Source organism: Urocitellus parryii, chromosome 2 (genome assembly GCF_045843805.1).
Source record: "Urocitellus parryii isolate mUroPar1 chromosome 2, mUroPar1.hap1, whole genome shotgun sequence".
Classification (NCBI taxonomy): Eukaryota; Metazoa; Chordata; class Mammalia; order Rodentia; family Sciuridae; genus Urocitellus; species Urocitellus parryii.
In genome coordinates, this window is record NC_135532.1 from 225,432,916 (window position 1) to 225,460,287 (window position 27,372).

Consider the following 27,372-nt stretch of genomic DNA (forward strand, 5'->3'; position numbering starts at 1 on the left):
GAGGGTTAGTTAACCTGCTCAGGAACCAGTTCCCTTGAGAAAGGGCAGCATCGGGGTGTCAGAGAACTCCTCCCTGGCTCTGGGAGGCTCTGGGGTCAGATGCTGCACCTGGCTGCTGGGGTGGCTGGTGCTGGCCTCTGGGCTGGGCGCCTCATTCTTAGGTGTGGGTCCTGCAGGTGCCTGCGTCCTCACACCTCTGAGGAGGGTTCTGAGGGCTGTCCGATGGGCAGAGGCTGCCACTCACGTGCACCCTGCTGTGTGAGCCGAGGTGGAGTTCTGCTTCTGCTGATGGCACCGTCGCTGTCCCAGGGGCGAGCATCGTGTCACACTGAATGCAGGTTATTGGTCTTGGTAATTTTGAAGCCCACTCCTTTCAGGCTTGCTGTCCACCCAGGTAGCAGCCCAGTAGCATTTTATTCTGGAGCGGAATCTGTCCCTGTGCATGGGGTCTGCACGTCCCCGTTACAGTACCGGTGCTTCTCTGCATTCTTGAAGGGACTGGCTTTTCTTTCCCGATGTACGGAAACTCTGTTCTCTTTAGAACTACCGGAGCTTCACGTAAGGACGTTCTGTTTGAATTTCCAGTGCCAGGGAAGTAGCAGCACCCTGAACACTCCTCGCCGCCCATGGGAGTGGGCCTGGGGAGTCCAGGGTGAAGCATGGGTGGAGCGCCTCCGCGAGAGGTGGGCTCACAGCACGATGTGGATTTCAGGCCGCACAGCCCGAGTCTGAGTCCAACCTAGATCTAACCGCTGTTGAAACCTTATGAGAACAGCTTCCATGACATCTCTGTGGTTTCCGGGCAGGCCCCAAGGAACCCTCTGGTCAGTCTGCGACCAGCCACCCTTGGGGCTTGTGTGTGCTGCTGGGACAGACTTCAGGTCTGCTCTTGGGGTCCTGCCTGCAGCCCTGCTGCCCTGCGGTGGGCGGCTTGCCCTGTTCGGTGAGCAAGACCCCTCATAGAAGGTAGCTTCCTGCTCAGCTCCCTGTGGCACTGTGGGCACACTTGGTAGGACAGGGGACATGTGGCACTGTGGGCACATGTGGCACAGCAGGGGGGCATGTGGCATGGCAGAGGGGACACGTGGCACTGTGGGCACATGTGGTAGGGCAGGGGGACACGTGGCACTGTAGGCACACGTGGCACAACAGGAGACGTGGCACAGCAAGGGGCCATGTGGCTCCATGGGTACATGTGGCATGTTAGGAGGGGACATGTGGCACCGTGGGCACATGTGGCCCAGCAGGAGGAGACATGGCACAGCAGAGGGGACACAGGGCACTGGGTACACATGGCATGCAGAGGGGACATGTGCACTGGGCTCGTGGCATGACGGCAGGGACACGTGGCGTGGTGGTCAGGTGGTGTGGCACAAAGCCGCGTGGTGGGTGTGGGTCTATTGCCCCGAGGCCCTACCTTCCCTTGGTTAGTAGTGACTGAGCCCATGTGGCTTGGACCTGCTGGGGTTTGCTGGACTCCGCTGGCCAAGTGTGAGGCCAGGACAGGGCGGTGCTGGCCCCACGTGCCTCTCACGTCCCCGGGCGAGTTGGCCTGGTGTTCTGCTGGTCCTGCTGCCATGGGAGGAGCAGTCACTCTGCAGACAGGATCTGGCTGTTGGTGAGCTCATCCTCAAGTGCTCGGGGCAGACCTGCAGGACATGGGGACATGCCCCTTGCCATGAGGTGGACCATTCAGCAGTTTCCCTGCTGGTCTGAGCCTGCCCCAACCCTGGGCGACCGATGTCTGCCCCAGCTGCCTTTTCCGTGCCCTGGTGGTCCTGGGGCTGCTGTGTGGCAAGCTGCCCTGGTGGCTCAAGTGGCTTGGGGTGCTCTGGGGTGTGGACGTGCTTCCACTCCTTTGCAGGTGCAGGTGCCCAGAGCGTCCTGTGTAGACATGTGCCTCCCTCCCAGGGCGGGTCCCCGGGGCTCCGGAAGGGGTTTGGCACCGCCTTCCTCTGTGCTACTAGTGCAGTAGGGACGCTCCTGAGGCCGGACTTTGACGTGCCCCATTGCATCCGGGCCTGGGTGGCCTCTCGTGGAGCAGAGCGTGTGGGCCTCGTGATGTGGCTGCCTGCGCCCAGCGTGAGCGAGGGGCCTCGGCAGAGGGGCCTCTCCAGGGTCTGTTTTCTCCTGGCTCCCAGAGCAGCCTGTTGGGACCACAGCACCTGCAAAGCCACGCATACTTAACTTTTGGCCCAGCAGTTCTGCTCTGGGAGCCTGCCCCAAAGACACCTCCAGCGGGCTGCAGGGACGTGGGCGCCACCCAGATACTCACCTGCAGGACAGGGTTGCAGCTCCAGAATGAGGACCACTCGGGACCAGCAAGAGGCGGAGAGCATCTGGAGTACTGCATTCATGTGGGAGGAGGTGGGATGCGAGTGAGGACAGACTGGCACACAGAGCCCAGGCACGGCCAGATGGGCGTGGGGAGGCCCGGCCAGGGAAGGCCCAGCTCAGGGGGTGGCATCATACTCCTGAGTTCTCCTGTCCAGCCCCAGGCTTAGAACCATGGGCCCTTCACATATCCCAGGGAGTAGAGGGTGACCATTGGTCGATTCGCAGCCCCAGGTGGAAAAGAAATGGCCAGCAGGTGTGGCCTGCCCTGAAGCGCGGCCGCACCCTCGACAGGGCGGGGAGGAGCCCTCCCCCTCCTGACTGGGTCCTCAGGGCCAAGGCTCAGGCAGGAGGGAAATGCTCCTGGGGGGTTCTGCTCCCAGGGCTCAGGTCGCTGTGGGAAGCACATTGCGCATTGGTGGGCTGGAGGGTGAGAGCCAGGTCTCCCTGCCCCAGGATGGAGGGCTGGAGGGGGCGAGTGGTCGGGTGCTTCGTGACCCCAGGGTCTTCCGCAGGTGTCCATGTCCCTATGCATGTCTCCTCGTGTCCTCTGGGAGGCCTGGGAGCAGAGAGCCCAGCAGCAGGAAAACAAGGGTGCTGTCAGCTCCCGTGAGCCTGAAATTCCAAAAAAAGAAACAAGCCTACAGTGGGACCCCCAGGAGCATAGCCTCTGGCCAGGGGCAGGCAGGACCCGCCTCCCTCTGCCCACCCAGGGAGGACGGCTCTTCCTGGCAATGCCCTGCCTCTCCAGCTCCAGGCTCCAGGGCGTAGCACCTAGAGGTCCCTGCACACCTGAGGCAGTGCTGTCTGGAGAAGGCCCCGGGGCAGGTGCCGGCCTGCCGAGGACACCAGAGGGCCCCTGCGGGTTCTGCTCGCTCAGTTTTCTGGCTTAGCTCTTTGGCCCTGGGATTTGTTTTCAGTCTTCCCAGGAGAGGCTCTGGACCTCCACGTGGGCGGTGTCTCTTTTGTTCCGTCCTCTGTGTTCCAGAGGAGCTCTCCACCTAGCAGTCCTGCTCTCCTTTCTCCTACACGGTCTGCGTTTGCTTTCCAGTTAGCCGACTGACCTGTGTGGAGTTGACCTTGTGTGGCTTGAGGTCGGCTGCAGTGGCCTTGTCGTGGGGCAGCCTGCTTTGTACCACGCCAGGGTCCCTCCGAGGAGCTTGCCGTGGCCGTGGGGAGCTGCTGCTCGGTCCCGTGGCTGCTGGAGAGAGGACCCTGTGGTGCCTCTTCCTCCCCGACCTTGGTGCTTTTCCTCCTCATCGGTGCCCGGCATCTCTGGTGCCCTGTGGGCTGTGAGGTCTGGACAGTGGCACGGCAGCAGCTTCGTCTGTCCTTGACCTTGGGCGCCTCAGGCTGACGTGGCCCTCACCCCAGTCTTCATCTGGAGCAGCTCCCTGCTCCCTTCTCCCCCTGGCTGGCCATGGACAGTGGGAGCGCTGACTGCGTGGCGCTCTCTGCCTGGGCGAGATGGCCGTGCTCCCACCTTCACTCTGCAAGTGCAGCGCGTCTCGTAGTAGATTCCCATGTTGAACTTAGCACTGCAAAGTGGCATTCTCCCTGTGATACCGGCTCCTTCAAAACGAGTCTCCCACTCCGCAGCCTCTCGTCCCTCGAGGTGCGTTGGCAGGCTGTGAGATGGTGTAAATGCCCAACGCCCGGCCCCCGGGGAGGTGGGGAGCCCTGAATTGCAGCGTCTGCCAGTTCCCGGGGTGTCATAGTCCTGTGTTCTGTTTCCGTTGGCTGGTTGACCAGGTCCTGAAGGTGCAGCCTCTCCTTAGGTGAGAGGTTGGAGCTGGTACCTGGGTACCGCCGCCCCGAGCATGCGTCTGATGGCTCTTCTGCTCCTGCATTTCTGGTGGCCACTGGGACCCTCGTTGTCCATGCTTTCGTTGGTGGGCACCAGCCCTGGTGCTGGCCTGTCCCAGGTCCTGGCCTTTCCTGAGTTCCCCCCCGGTTTGCCAGCTGTTCTTCCCTGTTCTGTACCATTAGCGCCTCACAGTTCCCCTGAACTGCCGTGGTGCCTCCTCCCTGGGGGCAGAAGAGCGTCTGCGTGGCGCCTCCTGAGGGCCAGCAGGCACCCGGGTGGGCTGTGTGTGCTGCTGGCCCAGCCTGAGGTGCGTGGTCCTGTCCTGCCACTCCTGCAGCGGGTGAGCAGAGTCTCCTGAGCGCCTGCTGTGTATCAGGCCATGCCAGGAGTGGTGTCGAGGGAGGACTGGCCCCTGGTGGAGTGCCATCCTGAAGAGTGTAGACTTTGACTGGTGCCCACTGGACCATCCTTCCCAGTCTCCTGCCCACTCCGACATCCGCTGTCTTTGCCCCAGGTAGCCTCCTGTACCACCCACCAGCCAGGTGCCCCAGCTGTCCAGGATCACAGCTCAGGGTTGGAGCGTGTTGCTGTGTAGGCCAGCTCCTCTGTGGTGTCGGCCCTCACTGGGCTCTTAGAGGAGAAGGCCACGCCCATGACCCTGATGGTTTTTACTTTAGGAAAGGTTAGTGCTTACAGGGCTGTGAGAGCATGGTAACCAGAAGAGGTGGGTGAAATGGCCCTTTGTAGGGGTGTGGACTGTCGTGCCACGTGGGCATGGCCTGGTCTGTTGCTGCCTAGAGGGGCAGTGGGTGTGGTGGTGGCACTTTACCAGCTTCCTCTTGGGACTATGCATTTTGGCACCTGGTGGCTCCAAAGGGCCAGAGCCTGGTCACCAGCCTGCCTGCAGCATGGTGGGTGTCCCTAGTAGGTGGTCCTGGTGGCCTCAGGAGTGGACGTGTGCAGATCGCAGCATGCTGGGCTGGAGTTTGGATACAGGCCAGTGGCCTTCCAAGGCCCATCTGCCGCACTTTCTGCCACACTGATTTGGGTTTCTGCTGTTTTAATCCTTTGCAGAATTGCTTTGTCTTTAATTGAAGCATCAGTATTTTACTCCCATAAGGGAAGATGGCTGTTTCTTCTTCTCTGCTTCCCCATCCTGCGCTCCTGCCGGGTGTGGAGGGACAGCTGGACCTTGCGAAGCCTGGAGCTGAGGGGCGCGGGCCCTGGAGCAGGCTGAGCCCAGCAGCCCTCTCTGAAGGGGAGCTCTTGGGCCGCCTCTCCTCTACTGCATGCCCCTGGATGGTGAGAGGGAAGAGGCATGGGCATGGACGTGCAGGTGTTTTTCTGTATTCGTGATGTCTTGGAATCCAATCTTGGGAGGTCCAGTCCAGGAGCAGCTCCTGGCCTGAGGTGGAGCCTGTGGTCACCTTAACCCGGATCCCAGTGCCACCTGCGAGGCCTGGCTGTTCTTCGCGGTGCGCTTGTCTGTGCCCTGACAGGCGCCTTGGCCTCTCCGGCCTCCCTCCCCACAGCAGCCCAGTTCCAGACACGGGTTCTGAGAGCCTGAGCCTCCTGTTCCACAGCAGGAGCCACCTGTCCCCACTCCTTCCTTCCCTGGGTCCCGGCTGGGAGCTGGCTCACCAGGTTGTCGTCTGGGTCGTCCCTGTGTTTACTGCGGGCATGAGGAGAACCAGGAAGCTCGGGCTCCAAAACAAGCTCTCGGCCGCAGCCCCGAGGAAGGAAGCAGCCCAGCCCTGCCACCACGCCGGCCCTCCCTCCCTCCGCATCACCGCCCTCCCTGGAACTAGCCCTGGCCGGTGGCACCCCAAAACTGCAGCCGCTAAGTGCATGTCCTGAGTGTCCTTCCTCCACGTCCTGGGGTGGCCCCAAGTCTCGGGAGGAGGGTGTCGCAGGCCCAGATGGGCAGAGGGCTTCCAGGGCACCTGCATGCCCACTGACGCTGTGTTTCTCTGCTGCCTCCTGCCTGCCGTTCTGTGGTCTGGATCTAGGTCTGTCCTGTCTGGTCAAGGTTCAGGGATTAGAAAGTTCTGGAACTTCAGAGACCTGCTGCCCCATGTGTGTGGCCTGTTGGCTGTGCCTCCCCCCTGCTCTGCTCTTCTCTGGGAAAGAGGCCACAGCTCAGTGTCCAGGCTGGTGGCTGGTGTGTGCTGCCCACTGCTGGGGCCAGGGCTCGTCCGCCTCCTGAGGTGGTGTCCAGGCTGGGTCCCTTGTGTTCTGCACACCTCGATCTGCCCTTGGAAGCACCTCGGGGTTAGGCTTGGTGACCCTGTGGGCACTGAGTGGATGTCACTTGATAAGATCAAGGTGCCTGTGGCCGCCTACCTTGCCTACCTGGTCGTCACCAGTGGTTTGTCAGTCACTGCTTGAGGTCATCCTCAACTTGGGACACGTCTGAGTGCGCATGTGGCTGTCATGTGACTTTAAAAGGTGGCTTCTTGTTGTGTGTACTGTGTATGTGTGACACGACAAGGTACATAGCTCACATACACAGTGAATCTACACGCTGTGTTTTCTTTCTTGAGTGGCTTTCTGGTGATTCTGTATTGAACCAGTGAGACCTTTGAGGAATAAAGTAGGCCCTTTTATTTGCTCAGAAGTATCCAGAAGCATTTTAAAAAATTTCTTTTGTAGCTGCAGATGGAGAGCTTGCCTTTATTTTATTTTTATGAGGTGCTGAGGATTGGCCCAGTGCCCCAGCTGCCAGGCAGGTGTGGGGCGAAGCCACAGCCCGCGGAAGCTCTCTGTGCAATCCTGCTGGCTGTGCACCCGGCCGTGTTCCGGTGGCGGCTGAGCCTTCTTAGGATCCATGCTGGTGCCGTCCTTCTCTGAGTGTACTGTGGCCTCTCGAGGCTGGGAGCGAGCTCCACTCTGATTAGTACCCTCCCATGCACGGAAAATAAAGCCTTTCTGTCCGTCTACAACTACAAAAAAAAAAAAAAAAGCTTGGGGTCATTGGCTCTCCCTTTCTGTGCTGTCCCCCAGCCAGCCCCAGTCCCTGGGAGGAGACAGCCTCGGAGGTGTGGAGAGGTCACCATGGCAGGTTGTGGGGCTGCTGTTGGAGGTGGGGATGGTGGGGTTGGAGACATGCTGGCAGGGGTGTGTGGGAGCCTGGTCGGGCCTGTCCACAGGGTGGAAAGTGGCACCTGTGGTGGACAGGGCTCATAGTGCTCTGGCCTCTGCTTGGTAGAGGGCAGTGAGCCGGGTTTGGATGGCCACTGTGCCCCCGCTGGGCCCTGCCAGGTGCTGCATCTGCTTTCCCGTCTCGAGCTCTCTGTGGGCCTCTGCCTGCCTCTGCAGCCACATCATCTGAAACAGGAACTGGAGTGTCTTGGATTTTCAGCCTTTTTCCTTGCAGCACCAGCACCTGTCTGTGGCCAGAACCCGGCAGTGACCCAGCCTGCTTGCCCTCATTGACACCGGCCCTCCCTACCATCTCCCCGCCCAGTGCCCTCTGTCCTGGACACGAGGCAGGCTGTGTCTGGCACTGTGGGTTTGTGGGCTGCCGTCAGCCTTCCCAATAGGGCTGCCTGAGCTCTAGGGGTGCCAGGGTCTCCCCAGCAGAGTGCATCTCAGTGGACCCTTCTCTAGCCAGCGGGGCAGGCTAGAGACTGACAGGTGTGTGGGATGAGCTGAGGCTGGCATCACGTCGTGGCCAGGTGTCCTCATTCTCGCCTCCCCTTGGGGTTTCTCATGCAGAGTGTCACTTCAGTGTTCCTCCTGAGCCCTCCATGGGGCAGCAGCGTCTGCGTGGTTTTCGTCAGATAAGCTGCACTGGTCATCCTTCAATGCAGCGCGTAAAGCCTGTCAAATCAGCGTCTTTAGTCAAGTTGCTCTTTGGGCCTCCTAAAGCATCATGTGCCCTTTGTGGTGGGTGCAGGTCAGTGTTGTACCATTTCAAGTTGTAGAAATCAAAGTGTGTTACCAAACAGTGCACAGCCACAGCACCCCGGCAACTGCGGGAGCTGCTGTACGCCACCGTTCACTAGAGGTCTGGTCTGTTTCTGGGGTGCCTCCCAGACCTGCAGCCATGGGTCTCTAGGTCCCCAACGTCATGTGGGAGGAGACATGCAGGTTCACCTCCAGAAGTCCCCCGAGGCTCAGTCCCAGGCCCTGCCTAAAGACAGTCATGTGGGCGTTGCAGGCGTGGGTATGTGAGGACGGAAACAGGTGTGGAAAGGGTGTAGGGTACTGAAGGGAAGTCACCTGCCTGGGACCTTCTTCTGTTCTTCCCTCTCCAGACCCCAATTCATCTTTCCTCCCTCTATGGTAGAGGTTCTTAACGTCCAGAAGTCTAGCTGGCCAACCGTCTGACTATTCACCACACACGGAAACATAAAGAGCACGCGCAGGTTGTGTGGGTCACGGTCCTGGCTCTCTGGAGCCTGCTCGAGACGGTGGCTGTGGGTGCACTGTCCAGTGGGATGGGAGGAGGATGGAGGAGACACTGGCATGGTCCAGCAGTGCTTTGCTGGCCCAGGTCAAACACAGCAAATGCTTTCCCCGGAGGGGAGCAGGAGGGCTGGAGAGGCGCCACAGGGCACAGGAAAGGGATGGCGGCCACTCTGCTGGCTCTTCCTGGGAACATCCTGCCTTCCCACGCCACCTGATCATTTTGTGACTTTGGTATCTTTTGATTCCCGAGGTGGAGTGGCAGGCACCCAAGTCCTAAACCCAGCTGAAGGCCGTCCTCTCTCCCTCCATCTCTCGGAGGCCCCGAGGTTCCCGCTCAGCCTGGGGATCCTCTTTCCAAGGGGGGGCGTTTCCTTTGAGGGGGGCGTTTCCCTTGCATATTCCCCTTGGTGCAGTCCGGTGGCTGTGGCCAGGCTGGGCAGCCGGGCAGGCAGCGCCCTAGCCAAGGATGTGCGGCATGACCAGCACGGACATAAGGACAAGCAGGCTGGCCACGGGATGCTGGCCTCTGGTGCGGAGCTCCTTGCCCGGTGGTGGTAGGTCTGCAGACCAGCCGCTGCCTAGGGTGGGGGCGGGTGTGGTCTTGGTAGACCTGGGCCCGCAGCAGGTCTGCACGGGCAGCACCAGCAGGGTCAGCACCAGCGCCAGTGCAGGCCGGGCCAGCATGACCCTGCGCTTGGCCATCTCCTGTCCTCTACTGGTACCCGACTTGACTTGGCTGCTGCTGGGAGTGACTAGTCCGGGAAGTCCCGTGATCCTCTTGGGATTCTGTCCAGCGAGGTCCTGCAGCTGTACCCCAGCCCGAACCCTGCCAGTGGAGGGTAACGGCCCAGGATTGCGTGCGGCTGGAGCGAGCTGCGCCCTCTGCCGGCGCCTGGTCGCCTGGGCCGGGCCACCCCGCCCCGCTGCTGCCTTCCTCACCCCTCCTGCAGCCCACAGCCCTGTAGCTCCCTGGTCTTCCCCGCAGCGCTACCCTGTAGCCCCCGAGGCAGCCTGCTCCTGCCCCCACCTCCCATGGTCCTCTGCATCCTGGGCTGTCCAGTCCCTGGAGCACGGCAGCCTGGCCCTCCTGCCACAGTGGCAGACCCCTGGGTCCTCCCTGCCCCGCCCTTTCTGTTCCTGGACCTCCTGATCCTCCTGCCCCACCCATGGCTGTCTGGTCCTCAACAGCCTGTCCTGCCTGCAGCAGCCTGGTCCTCCCTGCAGCAGCCTGGTCCTCCCCGCTGGCCTGCCCAACCTCTAACTACTCCCTCCGGTCCTCCCCACACTACCCAGCAGCCACCTCCCTCATCCCCCAGGGAGTCCACTCCCCCCCCACCGTCCCACCCTGCCCAGGGGTCTGGTCCAGGTGTGGTTAAAGCCTTCTCTAGAGCCGTGCCCAGCGCCTTGGCCTCACTCGTCTTTGAGGAGGCGTCCTGCCCCGTAACCTGGACCTTTCCTGTGGCCTCCGGGAGGTCTTGCTGATGTGTGCTGGTGCTCCCTCTGCTGGAGGGCCAAGGAGCCTGCCTTCCACTGGCCGCCCTCACTGGCTCTGGACTGTGAGGTTCTCCAGTGCTGGGCATGTTGCAAGCCTGTCTTGTGGCCACGCGGTGGAGAGGCTGCCACAGACCGCAGCCCTGGGGAGAGAAAGTGTCGGTAGTGGACCTGCTCTTGCAGGCAGGCCTGTGCCACGGTGAGCGGGTCTTGCGTAACTCAGAACGTTCAGTGTCATCTCCTCACTTTTAAGTTGTCTCTGCTGTTACCGACACAGCATGTGAGATAAGTTTTGATGTCTTGGAGAGAACTGTGAAGGCAGTTCGGGCTCTTCCCAGTCCCACTTCCTGAAACAGACCCACCTAGTCCATATCCGGGGAGGTCATTTCCTCAGAACATTTGGGGGGCTGTTAGAGGAAGGGGATGAGTCCAAGGTAGCACAAAGGTGCGGTGTACCTACATACTCCATTGAAAGGATCTGGGCTCCTTGGAGAAACACCTGTGCCAAGTGCAGACGGGAAACATGGGGAGGCCATGCCTGCCAGCGAGAGTGCTCAGAAGCACCCCAGGCTCACTGCTGGCCCAGCCCCAGACCTGTCTAACATGACAGCCTCCTTCCTGGCCGGCTCCTTTGTGGGACCTGGGGCACGGGCAGACTCCCAGGTCCACACTGCTCAAGCCTTGGCCATGGACGGCACCTCACCCTTCATGGAAGTGCCTGTGACCCAAACGTACCCCATAAACCCAAGCTGACCACTAGAGACATTCAGGGCCACCCCAGGCCATCTGAGGCCGCGTGGCCAAGGCCGTGCAAGGCAACTTGGGACGGAGGGGGTCAGAGGAAGGATGGGCCCTACTGGTAGAAGCAAAGGTGTGGGTACAGACCGGGGAGGACTGGGGGCTTGTAAGGAGGGGCCGCAGAGGTTTCAGATGTCAGTCCTGCTGTGCAGGAGGCAGCTCTTGTGAGGTCCGGTGATCTGTCTTGGTGGAGTCGGACAGACGTGGTGTTGCAGGGGACACTGAGGGGACACCTAGAGCAGGGTGGGTCGAGTGGCCAGGAGAACTGTCGCCAGCAGGACCTTCCCTGGCTGCTTGTGCGCAGGCCCGGGGTCCGCTGCTTGCTGTCCTGGTGACCCACCCTGCTGCCCCCAGGTCTTCTCTTGGGCCCCAGCTCCACGGGTGCCTGGAGCTGCAAAGAGGGTCTCAGCTTAGTGACAAGAGCAGAAAGTCTGCTTTGTCCCTTGGGCAGGGTGCCTCCAGATGAGTTGCCCAAATCCTGAAGCCGAGTTGCCATGCAGGGCTGGTTAAACTCCCCTGGGGGCACCGTGGAGGCCAGCAGTGTCTAGGACTGGCCTCCCAAGAGACTCTTCTGTAAAGTCCTGAGTGTGTCATTGATCCTTTGTGTTTTAGGGTTGGACCGTGTGGTTCATGGTTTTCAGAGGAGCTGGGGTTTCTTTCTGGCCTTTAGAAGGTGACGGAAGAGATGGGAAGCCTGTTGCTCTCCTTTCCTGAACTGCTCTTCACTGGTCCCCATCTGTTCCCTCTCGGCCATGCAGGTTCTCAGATCGCAGTTAATTGATCATATTTTAAACGGGAGAGCCTGCCAGAGCCAGCCCCAGAAGCACTGCCAAGACTGGAGCTCTGGGACACCCTGCGGCTGTGGTGCTCCCCAGGAGGTCTGCTTCCTCCCTTACAGGGAGCCTTCCCGGAGGTCCCGGGGCCTGGGACCGAGCATGGCCCCCACCTGAGCTCTCCTTCTACACCAACACCTGGAATGGACCCTGATTCTTGAGCAGGTGCAGAGGGTGGACCGTGGGACCTGCTGCACGGGCAGCGTGAGCAGCACACTGCAGTGCAAGTTGTGTGCACGCGTCTGCTCTCCGAGCGTCTGCTTGCTAGGGCCTCACGACGATGCTGGAGGACAGGACACCTCGAGGGAGGAAGCACTGACGTGGAGCCAGGCTGCCGTGTGAGGCTCACCTGAGTGAGCATGCAGTGTTGGGACAGTTACACCCAGAGGGCCCCCAGGTGACCAGCTGGGCAGATGCACAGCATGAATGTGCTGGACAGGTGCCATCCACCTCCCAGGTACACAGTGGCTTCTGCCACTGGGAAGGGCACAGTTCAGCACTTACCAACTGCTGGTTCTGGAACATCGCTGTCAGGCTGGGGCTGACCGTGGGTCATGGGATCCGAGGGCAGTGAATCTGCGGAGAGGCTGGGCCGTTCTGAGCAGTGTCCTTTGTGGACCTGCGCCAGGGCTGTGGGAGACGAGGCTGGGAAGCGTGGCCTCCCGTCTGTGGGGGCCTGCTGCCCTCCTTGCCCCGGCCACTACCCTGCTTGTTGACCTGCCCTGTCCAGGAGTCAGACTGAATCGGCTCTTCACTGTGGCCTGTTTTGCTGGTGCTTGAGGGAGATTGCTGTGTGGGGCTGGTGGTGGCCAGCGGGTGGCTGGGGACACCCCTGGGCTCCCGGGCGTTCCCAGGGGACCCAGCTCTCCAGGGGTTGCTCTCCTCCTTTTCTTTCCCACAGCAGCTTCTCCGTGTCCCCCCTTGTGGCTGGAGTGCCCTGGGGTGGTCTCCTTAGCTCCAGGGAGGTTGGTGCTGTGCCCTTCTCGGGGCTGTGCTGCCTGCTGGGTTTGAAGCCCTGGCCGGGGACAGCAAGCCCGCGTGGAGCGCAGGTTGAAGGTGGTCATGCTGAGACCTGGTGTGGTAAGGGCGAGCTGTGCCTTCACCGGCTTGCATCTGGAGTGGCCATCCCTGCTCAGTGCTTGACCTGGGGACAGAGGAAGTGCACAGTCTGAGGGCTGGGTCACCTGCAGGTCTGCTTCCCAGATCCGCGGGGAGTAAAGGGAGCTGCAAGCCTGGTGCCCTTGCTGTGCTCTTTCCTGTCCCCACAGTGAGTGACTTGGGGATTCATCAAAATGACAAATTGATAAAAAGCGTATTTTCCCAGTGACTCTCAAAATCATGGTGACATCACTTTCATGAACAAGCTGGGTACAGTCTGACAGGCTGGGGTGCTGGCGTGGTGCACAGGTGACAGGGACCATGTCCTGATGAAGATGCTGCGTGGAGTCAGAGGCGGGGTAGGCTGTGGTCCCTGGAGGACTGTGGCAGCTACGAGGTCCAGAACCACGTCCCCTCATGTCCATTCTGCTGAGGGACACCAGAGGCCCCAGCATCCATCCTTCAGGACTGCAGTGCTGGTCAGCGGCTGTGCATAGGAAATCTCACTTCCTCCCTGAATCCGCCCCCACGGAGGCCACCAGCGGCCCAGGGAGAGCCACAGGGTCCACGTTGGGGCTGTTGCTTCCTTTCCCCTGGGCGTCCTGATGTCCCCACTGGCCAGGTCAGTACAGGACAGGGAAAACAGGTGCCAGATGTGGTAAAGGGACCAGACCACCTCCATTGGCAGTGCCCGGGAACGGGCGCAACCCTGAGCACGGTGGCTGGCAGCTGTGGGTGGCTCACCCGAGGGTGTCATGATGCAGAAGGCAGATGACGAGGGTCCCTGCAGGCATCAGTGGTGACTTTCACGTGTGCAAAGAGAGGCAGAAGATGTTAGGGAAGGGACGCCCCGCTGGCCATCGCAGCGGTGGACACAGTGCTGGGAATGGAGGACACCAGCTGCCAAAGCCCCAGTGGAGGGAATGGTACAGCGGCCAAAGGGCAGAGGACTCGGGGTCCAGTCCCCATCCGAGTGGTCTGCAGGGTGACGTGAGGCCTAGGGGCAGGAAAGCCATGAGGGCACTGTGGGTGGGGGTGTGTTGGTCCCAGAACTGAAACAGGAAGCCAGGCACGTGGCCGACTGGAGGCCTAGGGAAGGATGGCCCACCTGGGTGGCTGGTCCCCCATATTCCACAGCACTTGGCCAACCTGGGGAGAGGCAGCCACATACCGCCTGGTGATGGTGGGTCAAAGCAGGCTGCACAGACATCCCATCAGGGTGCCCACCCAGCGGCACCCAGCTGTCTGGAGCGAGCCCTGGGTGTCCACAGCGGGACGTCTCAGGACGCCCCTCCAGAGCAATGACTGATGGTGGTGTGCACAGGCAGATGCAGGGAGTCCAGCCCTGTACCTGACTCAGGTGGAGATCCAGCGTGGGACAAAGGTGGGGTCGCACGTCGCTGGATTGGGTGGGCTTCTGAGAAGCAGAGCACTATGGGTCCATGTCACACTCCCTGGACCGGGCTCCCAGTGGGCCGGAGGTGGGGCCTTCAGAACGTGTGGCTCAGGTCAGGTTTGAGGAAGGAAGGATGGCAGGACTTGGGTGCAGTAGAAGACCCGGCAGCAAAAATGTCCTCAACCAGAACCCAACCCCACCATCCTGTGAGTGCCATCAGGACAAAACACCCGTCATGAGGAATCCCGCATCATGTGTGTCAGTGTGTAGTTCAGGGGAAAACCCGAATCCTGTGGGAAATGGGCAGAAGACAGCAAGGGACAGCGCAGGGCGGGGGAGGGGGCTGGTGGGCGGAGCCGGCCCCCTGGGGTCCTGGCTGTGGGGGCGTGGCCTGTGTCTGCGCTCTGCGCCCACAGCCAGGGCGCTGCTCACCTGTGAGCCGGCATTTACGCTGAGCTCTATGCACCTGTACACCCAAGCTGCTGGACGCCCTCTGCCCACTTGCCCTGCGGCTGGCTCAGCTGCCACGCTCCCATTCCCCGCCCACCCCCAGGCCTGGTCGTCGTTCCTCCAGGGCTTCCGCGCTGCTGCCTTCCGTAGGGAGGCTGTCGGGCTGCAGGGCTCTCGGCAGGCCAGACGTGCCGCTGGCCGGGGGTGGCACTTTGCAAGGAGGAGGCCTGTGGGCATTGTCCCGCTCCGGCTCCCGCCTGAGGACTGCCAGCCAAGGCCGGGCCAGGGCAGGAACGTCTGCACCACTCTCCACCCTCTGTGCCCTTGGAGTGCCCCTGCCATGTTCCTGGGACACTGCTGGCTTGTTGCCAGCCCCCTTGTTGAATGTCCTGGGCGTCATTCACCTGTGCATGTCCACCTGGAGGCCAGCTGTCCTTACAGCTCCATCCCCACCTGGGGACTGTCAGCAGGCGTGGACGGGGACTTGTGCTGGACGCTCCCTAGGGTTTTGACCCAACTCTTGGTTCTCTGAGGTTGAGTGCTGAGCCAGTGTTTGGCTGAGCCCCCGAGTGCTGAGTTCCATGGATAGGAAAGCCCACTCCCCCTGGTGGGGCGTGGCCAGCAGACCTGCACCTGGCTCCCCTGGGTGCCCGGAGCACCGCTCCTGGAAGGGCCGATCCCTGGGGTTCCCGGCTGCACACTGCGGCTGCCTTTTCTTCCCGCCTTCAAGGGCTTGTGCCTGGGAGGTCAGGTGTGAGGGGTGCCCTCGCCACGGGAGCCCTGGGAGGTCAGGTGTGAGGGGTGCTCTCTACCTGGGAGCCCTCGCCCGGGGAGCCCTCTTGTGCCTTCAGCCCCGCCCTCCGGCTGCAGGAGCTGGTTCTCGCTGACCTCATCATTCTGGACTCTGGAGGACAGGGGATTTGAGGCCTCCCTCGGGGTCACTTTCTCCCTGGCTGGTGAGCCCAGGGAGCTCGGCTCCCGCCATGAGGCTGACTGGCTGTGTTGCCGTCACTCTGTGCCCTAGTTGTCATCTCCTTGTTTCTGGCTGGTTGGCAAGCAGCGCTGGTGGCCGCCAAGGGCAGCTGTGTCTTTGGGCCCCGAACCTGTGGTGCTGGCCACGAGGAGCTGTCCGCCTGCTCTGTCCCCTCAGGAGCTGAGCTGACAGGCTGTGGGCGGGAACCTCAGCTCCTGGGATGACAGCTCCTTGCCAGGGCAGTTGGAGGACATTCATTTGGGCGCACGTCAGCCCCTTGCAGTCCTGGCCCTCGGGCAGCTGCTGGTGTCTGGCAGCTCTCCTGTCTCCAAGCGCTCTGGCTCGAACGGTCAAGTCTAGCCGTGTCCAGGGCCCCCACATGCATGGGTCGTCTCACAGATGGCTTCTGCTGCCACAGACCACGCTTCCCAATGCCGGCGAGCTGCGGCCAGCGCCTCGCTCTCCTGGGGCAGCCCCTGTCTCTGAGGACCCTTCCTGCCCTGGCTGTCCTCCACCCTCCACCTCGCAGCAGAGACTGCCCAAGCCCACAGTGCCACCCTGCTGCTGGCAAGTACCTGCCCCCTGGCACCAGAGCTAAGAGCAGCTCCGTTCCTGTTCCCCGCCTGGCTGAGTCCTGGGACACTGGCCACATGACACCCTCCTGCTTCAGGCTCCCCGATGGGTGGAGTCCTGCCAGGGCCATGTTGTCACTGGCTTTCTGGCAGCAGGGTCACCTGGGCATGTGCTGCCTCCTGGCCTGAAGCTGTGCCTGTTAGGATTAAGCCTAGGGCACCTTGTCACTGAGCCACACCCCTGGCTTGTTTTTTATTTTGAGACAGATCCTTGATAAGTTGCTGAGGCTGGTTCTGAACTTGCGGTCCTCCTGCCTCAGCCTCCCTGGCTGCTGGGATCACAGGTGTGTGCCTTCATGCCTGACTTAGACTTTATTTTTTTGAGCAGTTTCGGGTCCACAGCAGAATTGAGCAGAAGGTACAGAGAATTACTGTCTGTCCCTCGGCCCCACCATGTACAGCCTCCTCCCCTGTCACCACTGGGGGACACATGGGGTTAAGTTGCGGGGTGCTGGCCCTCACCCCATCCCTGGCTCATCACTCCTTCCCCAAGGCAGGCCATGGAGGCCAGGGTTTCTCTCCCTGAGGGCGGCCTCTTCCTGGTCCTGCCAGGCCTATGATAAGCCCTGCAGGGCACTGCCATCTGGTCGTACTGAGGGCTCCTGCCGTGCCCTTAGGCAGCGCTGGAGGGAGGGGGAAGCAGGCCTGCTGCCAGCCTACTCTGGGACAGGACTGGGGTGCTGGACAGCACGCTGTCCCTCCTCACCCTTCCTGTGCCTCTCTACATGTCCTGGTGGTCCACTGGTCAGTGCAGTTGTTTCCCTGAGTTCTGGAGCTAACCCTGACCCTGACCCTCACCCTAACCGGCCTCCGACCCTGCAGCCCATGGGAACTGACACTCCGTCCAGGTAGATGGCATCAGAGCTGAGTGGAGCCAGTGGACACCTGAGCTGCTGGCTTGTAGCTGAGGAGGCCTCGCTGGGTGTCGGGAGTTGTGTGGGGTTGAGTGGGAGAAGTGGTTTGGACCCGTTTCCCACAGTTTGTCACAGTGGATGGACGGCCACGGCACATCGTCTCCCCCTGAAGCCGTGCTTCACCGCAGGGTGTGCTCTGCGTGTGCCGTGCTCCGGGGGGCCAGTGTGTGAGGCCACTTGTCTCCATGGTGGTCCACCGGTAGCCCTGCCCCGCCCAGCACCCCTGCCCCCCACGTCCCTAGCCTGCCCTGGTGTGGGTGCAGCCGAGTGTCTTCTCAGCTCAGCGTAGGGTGGGCACTGAGCTGGTCCTCTGGGCTGAGCTGCTCTTGCTGGTCAATCCTGCTGAGGGGGCTGGGGGTGTCCAGTCATGGGCAGTCAACTGGGGTCTAGGAGCGTGGGTGTTGCTGAGGACCGTGTGGGAGTCAGGGGAGGCGGCTCCAGAGGGTGCTCCCCATGGCCGCTCCCCCATGGCCCTGGGCAGGACCGGGGAGGTCTGCTGGGTGCTGGGGCGGCTCAGCAGGTACTCTTCCCCTCCCCTGACGCAGGTGAGCTCTGAAACTTCCTAGAGCGGTCCAGCGAACGCTTGGACTTCTCTCTCTCTTCGGAGGCAGGGTCTCGAAGTCCTCCAGGCCCTCCCAGTGGACTCGAGTTGGTACCATGTCCGGCTGCAGCTCCTGTGGTGGGAGGTCGGGGCAGGGCGATGCCTGTGTCCGCCATCTGAGTTTCTGAGTTCCAGCTGGGTGTCCTTCCTGGGACTGCAGGCCACATGCAGTCTGGAAAGGCCGACACCTCGTGTCACAGACATGTGGGAGTCACTGGGTGTCCCCTGGGGCTTGGGGAGCCCTCCTCTCCTCTGGGCCTCGGTGGCCTTTCCAGGCTGGGTCCGGCCTTGCTGCTGGGCTGGGTCTTGGCCAGGTCCTCCTGAGTGGAGCTGCAGGGCAGGTTCTGATTCTGTGGGTGCAGCTGGTGGAAATAAAGGGTGGGCCAGGGCCACCACCCCATCCTGGTCCACCTGCCCTGGTGTGAGAAGCCTCTGCCCACCCCAGCTCTCGCCTCCATTGGGAAGACGTGGCTCCTCTCACAAGTAGGTGCTGGACAGGGACACTCTGAAGAGTGAAGGTGACGTGGGACATGGCAAGCTCTGGACAGATCAGGGCCCGGTCCCAAGGAATGCCCAAAGGTCACTTGGTCCCTGGGAAGACAGGATGGGGGGGCTTGCTGGGAGTCCTGGGCCCCCTGTGTCCTGGTGCTGCAGCCCTGGGGGCACATGAGGCCCTGAGGCCCCGAGGCAGTGCTCAGCCTAACTGTCCACCTGCTCCCAGGCCTCCCTGGGGCTATTTGTGGAGTCAACTGGGATACCAAGTTTTATGAGCATTTTGTCAGAGCTGAACTTTCACGTCTATCCTTGACCTTTGCTCTCTGCTCTGAAAGGGCCTGGAGGCAGGCGCCTGGGCAGCTTGGCTTGCAGGAGGGCCAGGGAAGGGCCCGGGTTGACAGGCTTTGGGTGGGAGTGGAAGCCGTGCTGCCTGCTGTGCCTGAGGAGCTGTGGGGATGCAGCCACATGGCCGCAGCCCTGTGGCCATGAAGGAAAGGACTTTGGCATGGCTACTCTCTGGATCTTTAGGCTGGACGTCGCTGCTGCCCGGCTGCATGAGCGCACAGCCCACGTTCTCACAGGAGCACAGGAAAGCCCCGCAGAGGCAGACTGGCCTGGGATGGAGAAGGTGCTGCGAGCATGTGCTGAGCACCGGGTTCTCTCAGAAATCAAGAACTGACGGTGACCGGATGGTGGACACGTGACCGTGGACGCACCCTGGGCCCTGTCAGTCACTGACCCAGGGAAAGAGCCTCCTTGGCACCTTCTGGGAGCAGGCAGGTTGGGTCCAGGATACTGGTGGGTTTTGTGGGCCCCACCCTGGGGCCTGGCAGGGCCAACAGGGGGCCATCACAGGAGGGAGGTGTGGCCTCTCACCGCATGGCTGCCTGGCGGTCTCACACCACATGCCCAGGACTCACAGCCCCCAGACCCACTGAGACCAGATAACCAGGACAGCATGCTCCGGGATGGAGGTGGGCCACTGGGCAGTGGAGCATGCTGGGCAGGCTCGGTTCCCGTGGTTTAATGGAGGAGGACTCGAGCTGACTGTTCTTTCTTTTTTGTGGGGTGGGGGGTACAAGAGATAGAACATGGGCACTTGGCCGCCGAGCCACTCCCCAGCCCTGTTTTGTACTTGATTATTTAGAGACAGGGTCTAACTGGGTTGCTTAGCGCCGCGCCGTTGCTGAGGCTGGCTTTGAACTCACGAATCTCCTGCCTCATCTTCCAAGCCGGTGGGATTATATAGGAGTGTGCCTCTGCACTGGATGCACGTTCTTTCAAAGGAGTGATTGCGCTGAAGCAAAGGTGGGCTAGTGAGCCGACACCTGCCTGTGGAGCCTGGCTCTCTCCTGGGTGCAGGAGCTGGCAGGTGACAGCATGCTGTGGCTGTTGCTGCTCCAGGAGTAACGGACGTCTCTGGTGGTCCTTCCATAGAGCTCTGCTGATCTCCACCTGGTGTCCCTCCAGCACCCTGAGGTGGGCACTCCAAACCCTCTCACAGGAGGAAGGCCCAGACACCCGGGCTGAGTGTGGCCCCAGAGCCAGCAGGTGACGCTGTGATCTCAAGCTGGGCTTCCAGCCCTGGCGTCACCAGCGTCACGCTGTCCTGTGCCACATCTGACATGCTTGCTGCTGGACCGAGTGGACATCAGCTTTGACCTGACCAGAACCAGCAGTGTTGTCTTTTGTGGGCATGTGTCCCCTGCTCCCAAGTCACTGGGTCCCTCATGAGCAAGTGCTGAGCCTCCTGCCTTGTCAGCTGCAGGGAGGGGCAGGGGACCAGCTTCTGGTGGCCGGCAGTGTCTGCTCCACCTGGGGGTGCCCAGCCGAGTGGTTTGGACTTGCCCTCCTCTCTTGGCTGTCAGCAGAGTGCGTGTGAAGTGGGTTGGAGACCCCTCTGCCCGCCAGCCGCTCCTGCCCGCTGGCTCTACCGCCCTGCTCCTGCTCCCACCTCCTGGGCTCGGCTGTGGTCAGGCGGTGCTTAGACCTAGGTCTCGAGATCCGAAGCACTCAGGCTGCTTCCGCCCCTCGTCAGGCTCTCTGCTCCTCCACAGGCTTGGTGTCAGGATGGAGCTCGCACGCTGCCCACGGTGCGGGTCTCACTGGAGCCAGTATCACGGAACCCTGGCTAGTCAGGGGCGCACGTCCACGGCACCTGTGTCTTTAGGGTCCTGCCGCTCTGCCCACTGCGCGGACACTGGTTCTCAGCCTCCCAGTGTCTGCTCCGTGGGTTCTGGTGTGCGTGTCTGGGGGCTCTTGGATAGGTCCAAACGGGTTCCCTGGTGGTTCTGGAACCTAGGTGCACATTGGCTTCCTTTCCAGCTCAGGAAGTATTTCCTGTTGTTTCCCAGGGTGTCGAGGTGCAGACAGGAAGCTGAAGGTCCTTCCTGTTCTCCTGCCAGCAGGCTTCCCCTACCCGCCACCCACCCACCAGCCCCCAGAGGCTGGCTGGGTCACCTCCAGGCTGTGGGCAGAGTGCACCACCCTCCCTGCGCGGGGGCAAATGATGGGCTCCTTTGAGCACCTGGGCAAGGCCATGCTTGCCTCCACTGGACAGATGCCCCAGGGCGTGCGAGGAAGGCCAGGCGAGCACCCGCTGTGTGGTACTCCTGGGCCCCCAGAGCCCATCTCAGCCCTCCCCCATCAGGACCACACGTGCCGGCAGAGGGAGGGTGCCCCATGCCTCCGTGGATGGAGGCCAGCACCTGCTCCTGCCTCCCCCTTGGCTCTGTTTTGAGGATATGTCCCCACATGTCCCCAGCTCTGCTGCTCCTCTTCTCTGCCTGCCCTAGGCCAGGCGTGTGGACAGGCGCTGCATGTGGCCCGTGTTTTCATTATTAGAAAATGTCTGTTCTTTTTACCAGCCTCCGTTCCCTTTGCTGGTTCTAGGTGTCTTCCATGGGTGCAGGGCCCTTTCTGAGGAGACGGTCCAGTGGGTGTAGGATGGCTGACAGGGTGTCACTGAGGCTACGTCTTCTGTCTCTCCCTAGGAGAAGCCGGCCCTGCACTTGGATTCTGGAACCCCTTGGGGTTCTTGCGGCAGGAGCTGGTGGCCACTGGTTGTGGTTGGTGAGATGAGGCTTTCGTCTCCACGCGGGCATCCCCTGCGCCACTCCCCTGGTCCTGGTGCTGAGCCCTCCAGGGGCACTTTGTTCTGCTCTGTGGCCCCTCGTCCTGGGTTGTGTTTGGATGAATTCACGTGTGAGACAGGGCGGGAAGGCGAGGAGGAGAAGTGACTGGGCTCTGACACTAACCTAGTCAGTGAACTCCTTCCTCACGGGGTTAACTGGTGACTGCAGGCAGGGGGCGTGGCTATGGCCTACATGTCCTGTCTGGCAGGTGGACTGTCTGTTTCCCTCTGCTCACTCTTCTGCCATGCTGTCCTGCTTACTTGGAGCCCCGAGGAAAGGAGCCTGCTCTCTGTTAATTGAGACCGCGAGGCCCTAAGTAAACCTCTCCCCTCTACAGTCCTCTTTTTCAGGTCTTTCAGGGGCAGCAGCAAAAAAGCTGACCAAGACAGACGTTGGTACCAGGAGGGTGTCGTTGCCGACTGTGTGGATCAGAATTTTTTTTTTTTTTTAGTTGTAGATGGACACAATATCTTTCTTTTTTTTAAGAGAGAGAGAGAGAGAGAGAGAGTTCGAGTGCGTGCACGCGCTAGAGAGAACTTTTTAATATTTTTTAGTTTTTGGTGGACACAACATCTTTATTTATGTGGTGCTGGGGATTGAACCCAGCGCCGCGCGCATGCCAGGCGAGCACGCTACTGCTTGAGCCAAATCCCTAGCCCTGGACACAATACCTTTATTTTATTTTTTATTTTTATGTGGTGCCGGGGATCGAACCCAGTGCCTCATGCGTGCCAGGCAAGCGCTCTGAGCCTTGGCTCCAGAATTTTTTTTGGAGCTTTTTGGAATTGGTGGGAAGAATTTGAGATGTTTAGCAGTGCAAGCTGGAAATGCTTTAGGTTGTTTAAGCTACTGGCCGATTCTGGTGGGAGCTCAGAAGACCAGAATGCTAACAGGACCGTGGACAGTGAAGACAGGGCTCAAGAGGGTTTAGAGGAAAAGGAGGACACTGTTGGTAAATGGACTAGAGGCCCTTTGTGTTATGTTCTGGCTGAGAAGTTGATTTGCTTGTCTCTTGAGACTTTCTGTGAGGCCAGGTTTAAAAGCAATGGATTTCTTTATCTGGTGGAGGAAATTTCTAGGCAGCATAGCATTCAGGCGGTGGCATGGATATTGCTGGCAGCTTTTAGCCAAATTAATTGTGATAATCAGGAGCAGAAAGCAGAGCAGAAAGATTTAAAAAACGCGCACTTGAATCTCTCTGCTTGCTGGTCTCAGGAGTGAAACTGGGCCCAAGGAAGCTGCAGTTGTTAAAGACATCAGGCCACTAAAATGCTAAAGGCTTTGCCCAGAGACAGTGAGAAAGATGGCTTGAGGGCATCTCAGGAGCTGGCAAGACCACACCTGTCTCAGGCTTACAGGAGTGGAAGTGGCATGCTCTTGAGAAGAGGCCGGCGGGGCACAATTCTTGCACAGGGGGTCCTAGGAAGGCTTTTCAGGGGGCTCAGCCAGGCCCCCAGAGGCTCTGCAGCCAGGGTCCCGGAGGCCTGGCCACTGCTGGGGACGGCAGCCGACTTGGTGTCAGCCCTGTGGGGCTGGTTCTGCAGGAATGCAGGATGCTGAGGTTGGGGGTCAAGGAGGCGCCCACCAAGATTTCAAAGGAAGAAGGCCTGGGAGGCGGGAACCGCAGCCGGGTGGAGTCCTGGAGGCGCCCTGAGAGGGCCAGGTGTGGAGGAAGCCAGAGCTGCAGTGACCCCTGAGACGGAGATGCCAGTAACTGGTCCCACGGCGTCCGTCTCTGCGAGCTTTTGCTTCTGTGTGCGGGTGGGTGGCCAGCTGGCCCCGCTGTCTCTCACACGTCCTGCTGGTACTGGCTCATCCTCCCGTCCTCACGGCCTGTGGGACAATCCTCCTGGCCTGAGCTGCTCGTTTTCCTTGGACAGGGACTTCTGTGGTTCTCCAGAGAGGACATGGCTTTTCTCTGCTGGCCGTCTGTGCCACTGTTCAAGGAGGTACAGTTGGGCACTGCCATGTGATCATGACCCGTGACCTAGGGGAGGGCTGTAGTGACAACGTGCAGGGTCCTCCCTGCTTGCCCCCCGTCAGGGCTGCCCTCCCTGAGAGTCCAGGCTCGGTGGACACCAGGTGGGGCTGGTGGGGTGCCTGCTGTGCCCCTTCTTGGCAGGCCTCAGCCCCGGCTTCCATCCCCACGTCCTCAGGCTTGGGCAGGTGGTGCAGGGTAGACTTGGCTTTGTGCCCTGCCTGCCTTTGCAGTAGCCAGGTCCACAGTGAGTGCAGCGCCCCGGGACCTGCTGTTGAGTGGGGTTTGTGGTGGAGGGAGCCAAGCCCTTCAGGGACTGCCTGCTGCCCCGCTGCCCTGTGGCTTCTGCTGGAGGCCCAACGCGGCACCAGGTGCCTTCCGCGGAGACTTTGGTTGCTGGGAGCTCAAGGAGTGTCTTCTCTCAGGTCATAAACAGTGTCCAGTCATGTGGCTAGTGGGCTTTAAAGGACGAGCCCAGGCCGGGTGCAGCTCAGTGGTCTAGGCTTGCCTAGCATGCACAAGGCCTGGCTTCCCTCCCCAGAACCAAAATAAATGAGCAAAGACGTGTCTTCAAAAGACAGCCGCGGTGTGTAGAGGAGTTCTGCTGAGGCGCACTGCAGGGAAACGGGCTGCTCTCCAGGAGGCTCCGCGATCACTGAGACCCTGTGCGGGGGGACCGTCCTGCAGTCCTGTGTCCCTGGGGAGAGGAGTTGTTCTTTTGCTGAGCATGCACCATTCGTTTAATCTACTCGGTAGAACCAACCCAAGACACGTTTCCATCCCTCTGCTCCAACACAATGCAGGGAGCCAGGGACAGGTCAGCTGCTGCCCAGAGGTCTCGTTGGCACTCCAGGTCCCTAGAAGGCACCCCAGGTTTTCTGACCTGGATTCCCTCTCACGCTCTCTAACTGGAGTCTCACCTGCTGGGGAACAGTGAGAGGACTGCGTTCGATGCCATGAGATGTGCGGTACCCGCCGTTTCCTAACTGGAGCTCGGAGCACACAAGGGACGGGCACCCGGAACCTCTCCTGCTGGACTGCCTCTTCCTCCTAGCTGCCCTTCTGTAGGAGTGGCCCGGCCCGAGGGCCAGCCTGCTGCCCTCCACACCTCCTCCACGTCCTTTAGCCCAGCTTCCTTGGTGCTCTGCGGCCACCTTGCCGTCGCGGCCTCTGCCGTCCCTGGTTGGGCCTTCTGAACAGGTCACCTGCCCCACCTGCAGGCGCGTCTCCTCCGCCGAGTAGCTCTGGACTGGAATTGGCTTGGCGCCGTGGCCCTGCTGGGCAGGGCTCTGCCCTGGCTCCTGCGTCACGCCGAGGCTTTTCAGTCCCTCCCCTCTCTGCCCTTTCTGGCTCCCCACCTGGGCCTCTCTATTCTGCTGCGACAGTTGTGGGTGGTCAGCTGGTGGACCCGCTGGTGCGTGGTGGTGGAGTTGGCCTGCGGAGCTGCCTGGAGGACCAGCCGCGGCAGGCGTGGCCTCTCTCCCTGGTGCCTGCTGTTGCGAGGGCCAAAGTCCACACTCGCCACGTGTAGAAGAGAATGGTCTTGCTGCGCGTCCCCGGGGACATCACAGGCCCACATGAAGACTGGGCACCCACGGTGACATTCGTGCCCTTGGCGGACAGCTGCTGTCCATCCCGGCTAGGCAGGGTCTCCCCTGTGTTCACAGGACGGTCCCCATCCCTCCCCGTTTCCCAGTGAGCACGCACCCTGAGGGTGTGGGGGTGCTGTCCCGCGTGGCCCCGCGGCTGCCCTGGTGGATGGGTGTGCGTGCACCCTGCCTGGTCTGCACTCCGGCTCTCCCTGCACGTGCCTGCACCCTTGCTGGAGCGCTCTGCTGCCGCCCGGCCCATGCCTTCCCACCTGCCTCAGCGCGTCCTGGGGGTCGGGCCCAGGTCTCGTGAAGCCGTCCAGGCTGGAGCTCTCGTTTCTGACTCTGGTCCTGCCACATGTGGGCCATCAACTCCTGTTTCTTCTGGACCAAGCCGAGGTGAGCGTGTGTAGAACCTGCTCCTCTTACCGAAGCCACGGGTTTGGGAAAGAAGTCTCAGTGTGTGCTTTGGCAGCTTTTGCCGCTGTCACCAAGAGACCGACACCAGCCACCTATGAGGGGGACAGTGCATTTCGGCTCACGGTTTCAGGGGTCTAGTCCCTGGTCGGCCGACTCCGTGGCTCTGGCCCACAGTGAGGCGGAACGTCATGGCAGAAGGAGTCGGGGGACAGCAGCCCAGGAGGGGGTGCCAGGGAGCAGAGAGCTCCACCCACCAGGGACAAGAAGCAGACCCCGAGGCCCACCCACCTGCCTCCAGCCCCGCCAGTCTGGGCGGGTGGTCTGGCTGTCTCCTACCCACTGGCTGACTGCCCTACCGTCTGGTCACCTCATGTGCACTCAGGGTCCTCGTGTCTGAAGCGGACCCTGTTCTGTGTTGTCAGGGTTGGAAGTGACCGTTCTGTCTTGGCCAGCACTGGCTGCCTACTGACCCATCCCCAAACTCACTGACATCCAATACCACCACTTTGTGATGCTCGAGGTGGCAGGTCAGGGACTGGCTCCTGGTGGTGACTGGGACTTCAGCAGGGTCACCTTGTGTCTGGAGGTGGCCGTGTGTCTGGGGACTCAGTTCTGCCTGAGACTGGGTTCCTGGGTTCTCCTCGTGGCCCCTGAGACTCCTTCAGTGCCTTGGCCAGCACTGCTGGCGGGGTCTGTGGCCTGTCCAGCTAGCTTGACCTCCGGGCCTGGTGGCTTCCTCAAGAGGGCACCAGGAGGTGGGAGCAGGAGCACGGCTTCTCTGGGCGCTGACTTGCAGAGCCACGCTGCCTGCCGCCTGGCTGCTGGCCACCCAGCCCGCGGGCACTCGCTGTCTCTCCAGCCCGGGCCTCTGGTCTAGACCTGGCCAGCTGGGCCAGGTGGCCCTGCCCTACCAGGGGTGGGTCCGTTCCTCCCCCTTCCTCTGCTCTGGGCCAGCTCTGAGCATCTGCGGGCCACCAGGGCGCCGTTGTTTCCGTTCTGTTCAATGTGCACTCGTGCCTTCCTGGGTCCCGAGGACTGCAGCCCTGGACTCTGGACAGGTGCCCTGTCCTGGACAGAATGACGTCGGCTGTGGCCCCGGGCCAGCGAGGCATCTGTGATATGGCCATCGCCGTGGTGGTGCGAGCGCAGAGCGGGAGGGAGCCTGCTGTCTGCGTGCCCACATCGGCCCTCACAGACAGAGGACCTGCCTGGGTCCCTGGTGGACCTCAGGCCCAGAAGGGTGCTTGGCAGCGTCTCCAGCCTCACCCCTCGGAGGACCTGACCCAGCTGTGTAGTTAAGGGCGGACCGTGTTCCAGTGCTCCTGCCTCTGGAAACCACTGTCCTGCAGAGCAGACCAGCTGGAGAGGGCTGTCCAGGGCCTAGCAGGGTGGGGCACACGTGCGTCTCTGTGTCTGCACTCCAGTACACGGATGTGCACGTGGGGGCCCGTTGAGCTGAAGAGGATCAGTGTGTCCAGGAGGGCCCCAGTCTCCTTCCTTCTTGGGCTCTGGGTGGCTTTATGCTGGGGACCGTTGGCCGCAAAGGTCTCCGTGTGGCGGCCATGTGTGTGCATGTCCTGCTGAGGGCAGGAGGGATGCAGGCCACTGTGTGCCCCTTAAAGGACAGTGCAGCCTGTGCTGGGGAAGGGGCTTTCATGGAGCGGGCCCCATGAGCCCAGCTCTGGGGAGGCCAATTGCTGGGCACCACGGGGAGGGCTGTCAGTGACTGGGCCTTTCTCTTCCAGAGTGGAGGCCTTCCGGCTGGCACAGTCCAAGGTGCGACGGCGGAGACGCTGCGGGCATTGCCGGCCTAGCTTCCCCTGGCCCGGGCAGGCCGTCCTGGGGTCAGCCAGTCGGAGCACGCCGAGGTAAGTGGAAGCCTGAGACACCTGGGCCAGGAGCCGACGCCTGCTCCGTGTCCACGATGGGTCTGGGGCCCCGGCCGCCTGGCGAGAGGCAGGCTGGCCGCTGAGGTTTTACTGCCACCCTTCTGTGAGTGGCCACGAGGAGGCTTCC

The 27,372-nt window shown here is 61.4% G+C and overlaps 1 protein-coding gene across 8 annotated transcripts in view; it reads left to right on the forward strand.

Moving 5' to 3' along the window:
• Positions 1 to 27,372, forward strand: part of Adarb1 (adenosine deaminase RNA specific B1) — a 111,191-nt gene that overhangs the window by 8,404 nt on the left and 75,415 nt on the right. For 4 of the 8 annotated variants that reach the window (XM_077795429.1, XM_077795430.1, XM_077795434.1 and 1 more), the window contains exons 1-2: positions 24,643 to 25,335; positions 27,102 to 27,224. In XM_077795429.1, the coding sequence (XP_077651555.1) occupies positions 25,197 to 25,335; positions 27,102 to 27,224 (262 nt within the window). In that variant the 5' untranslated portion in view covers positions 24,643 to 25,196. Of the gene's footprint in view, positions 1 to 24,641; positions 25,336 to 27,101; positions 27,225 to 27,372 lie in introns of those variants that run through there. The other 4 variants (XM_077795432.1, XM_026380213.2, XM_077795431.1 and 1 more) reach the window with 4 other exon arrangements.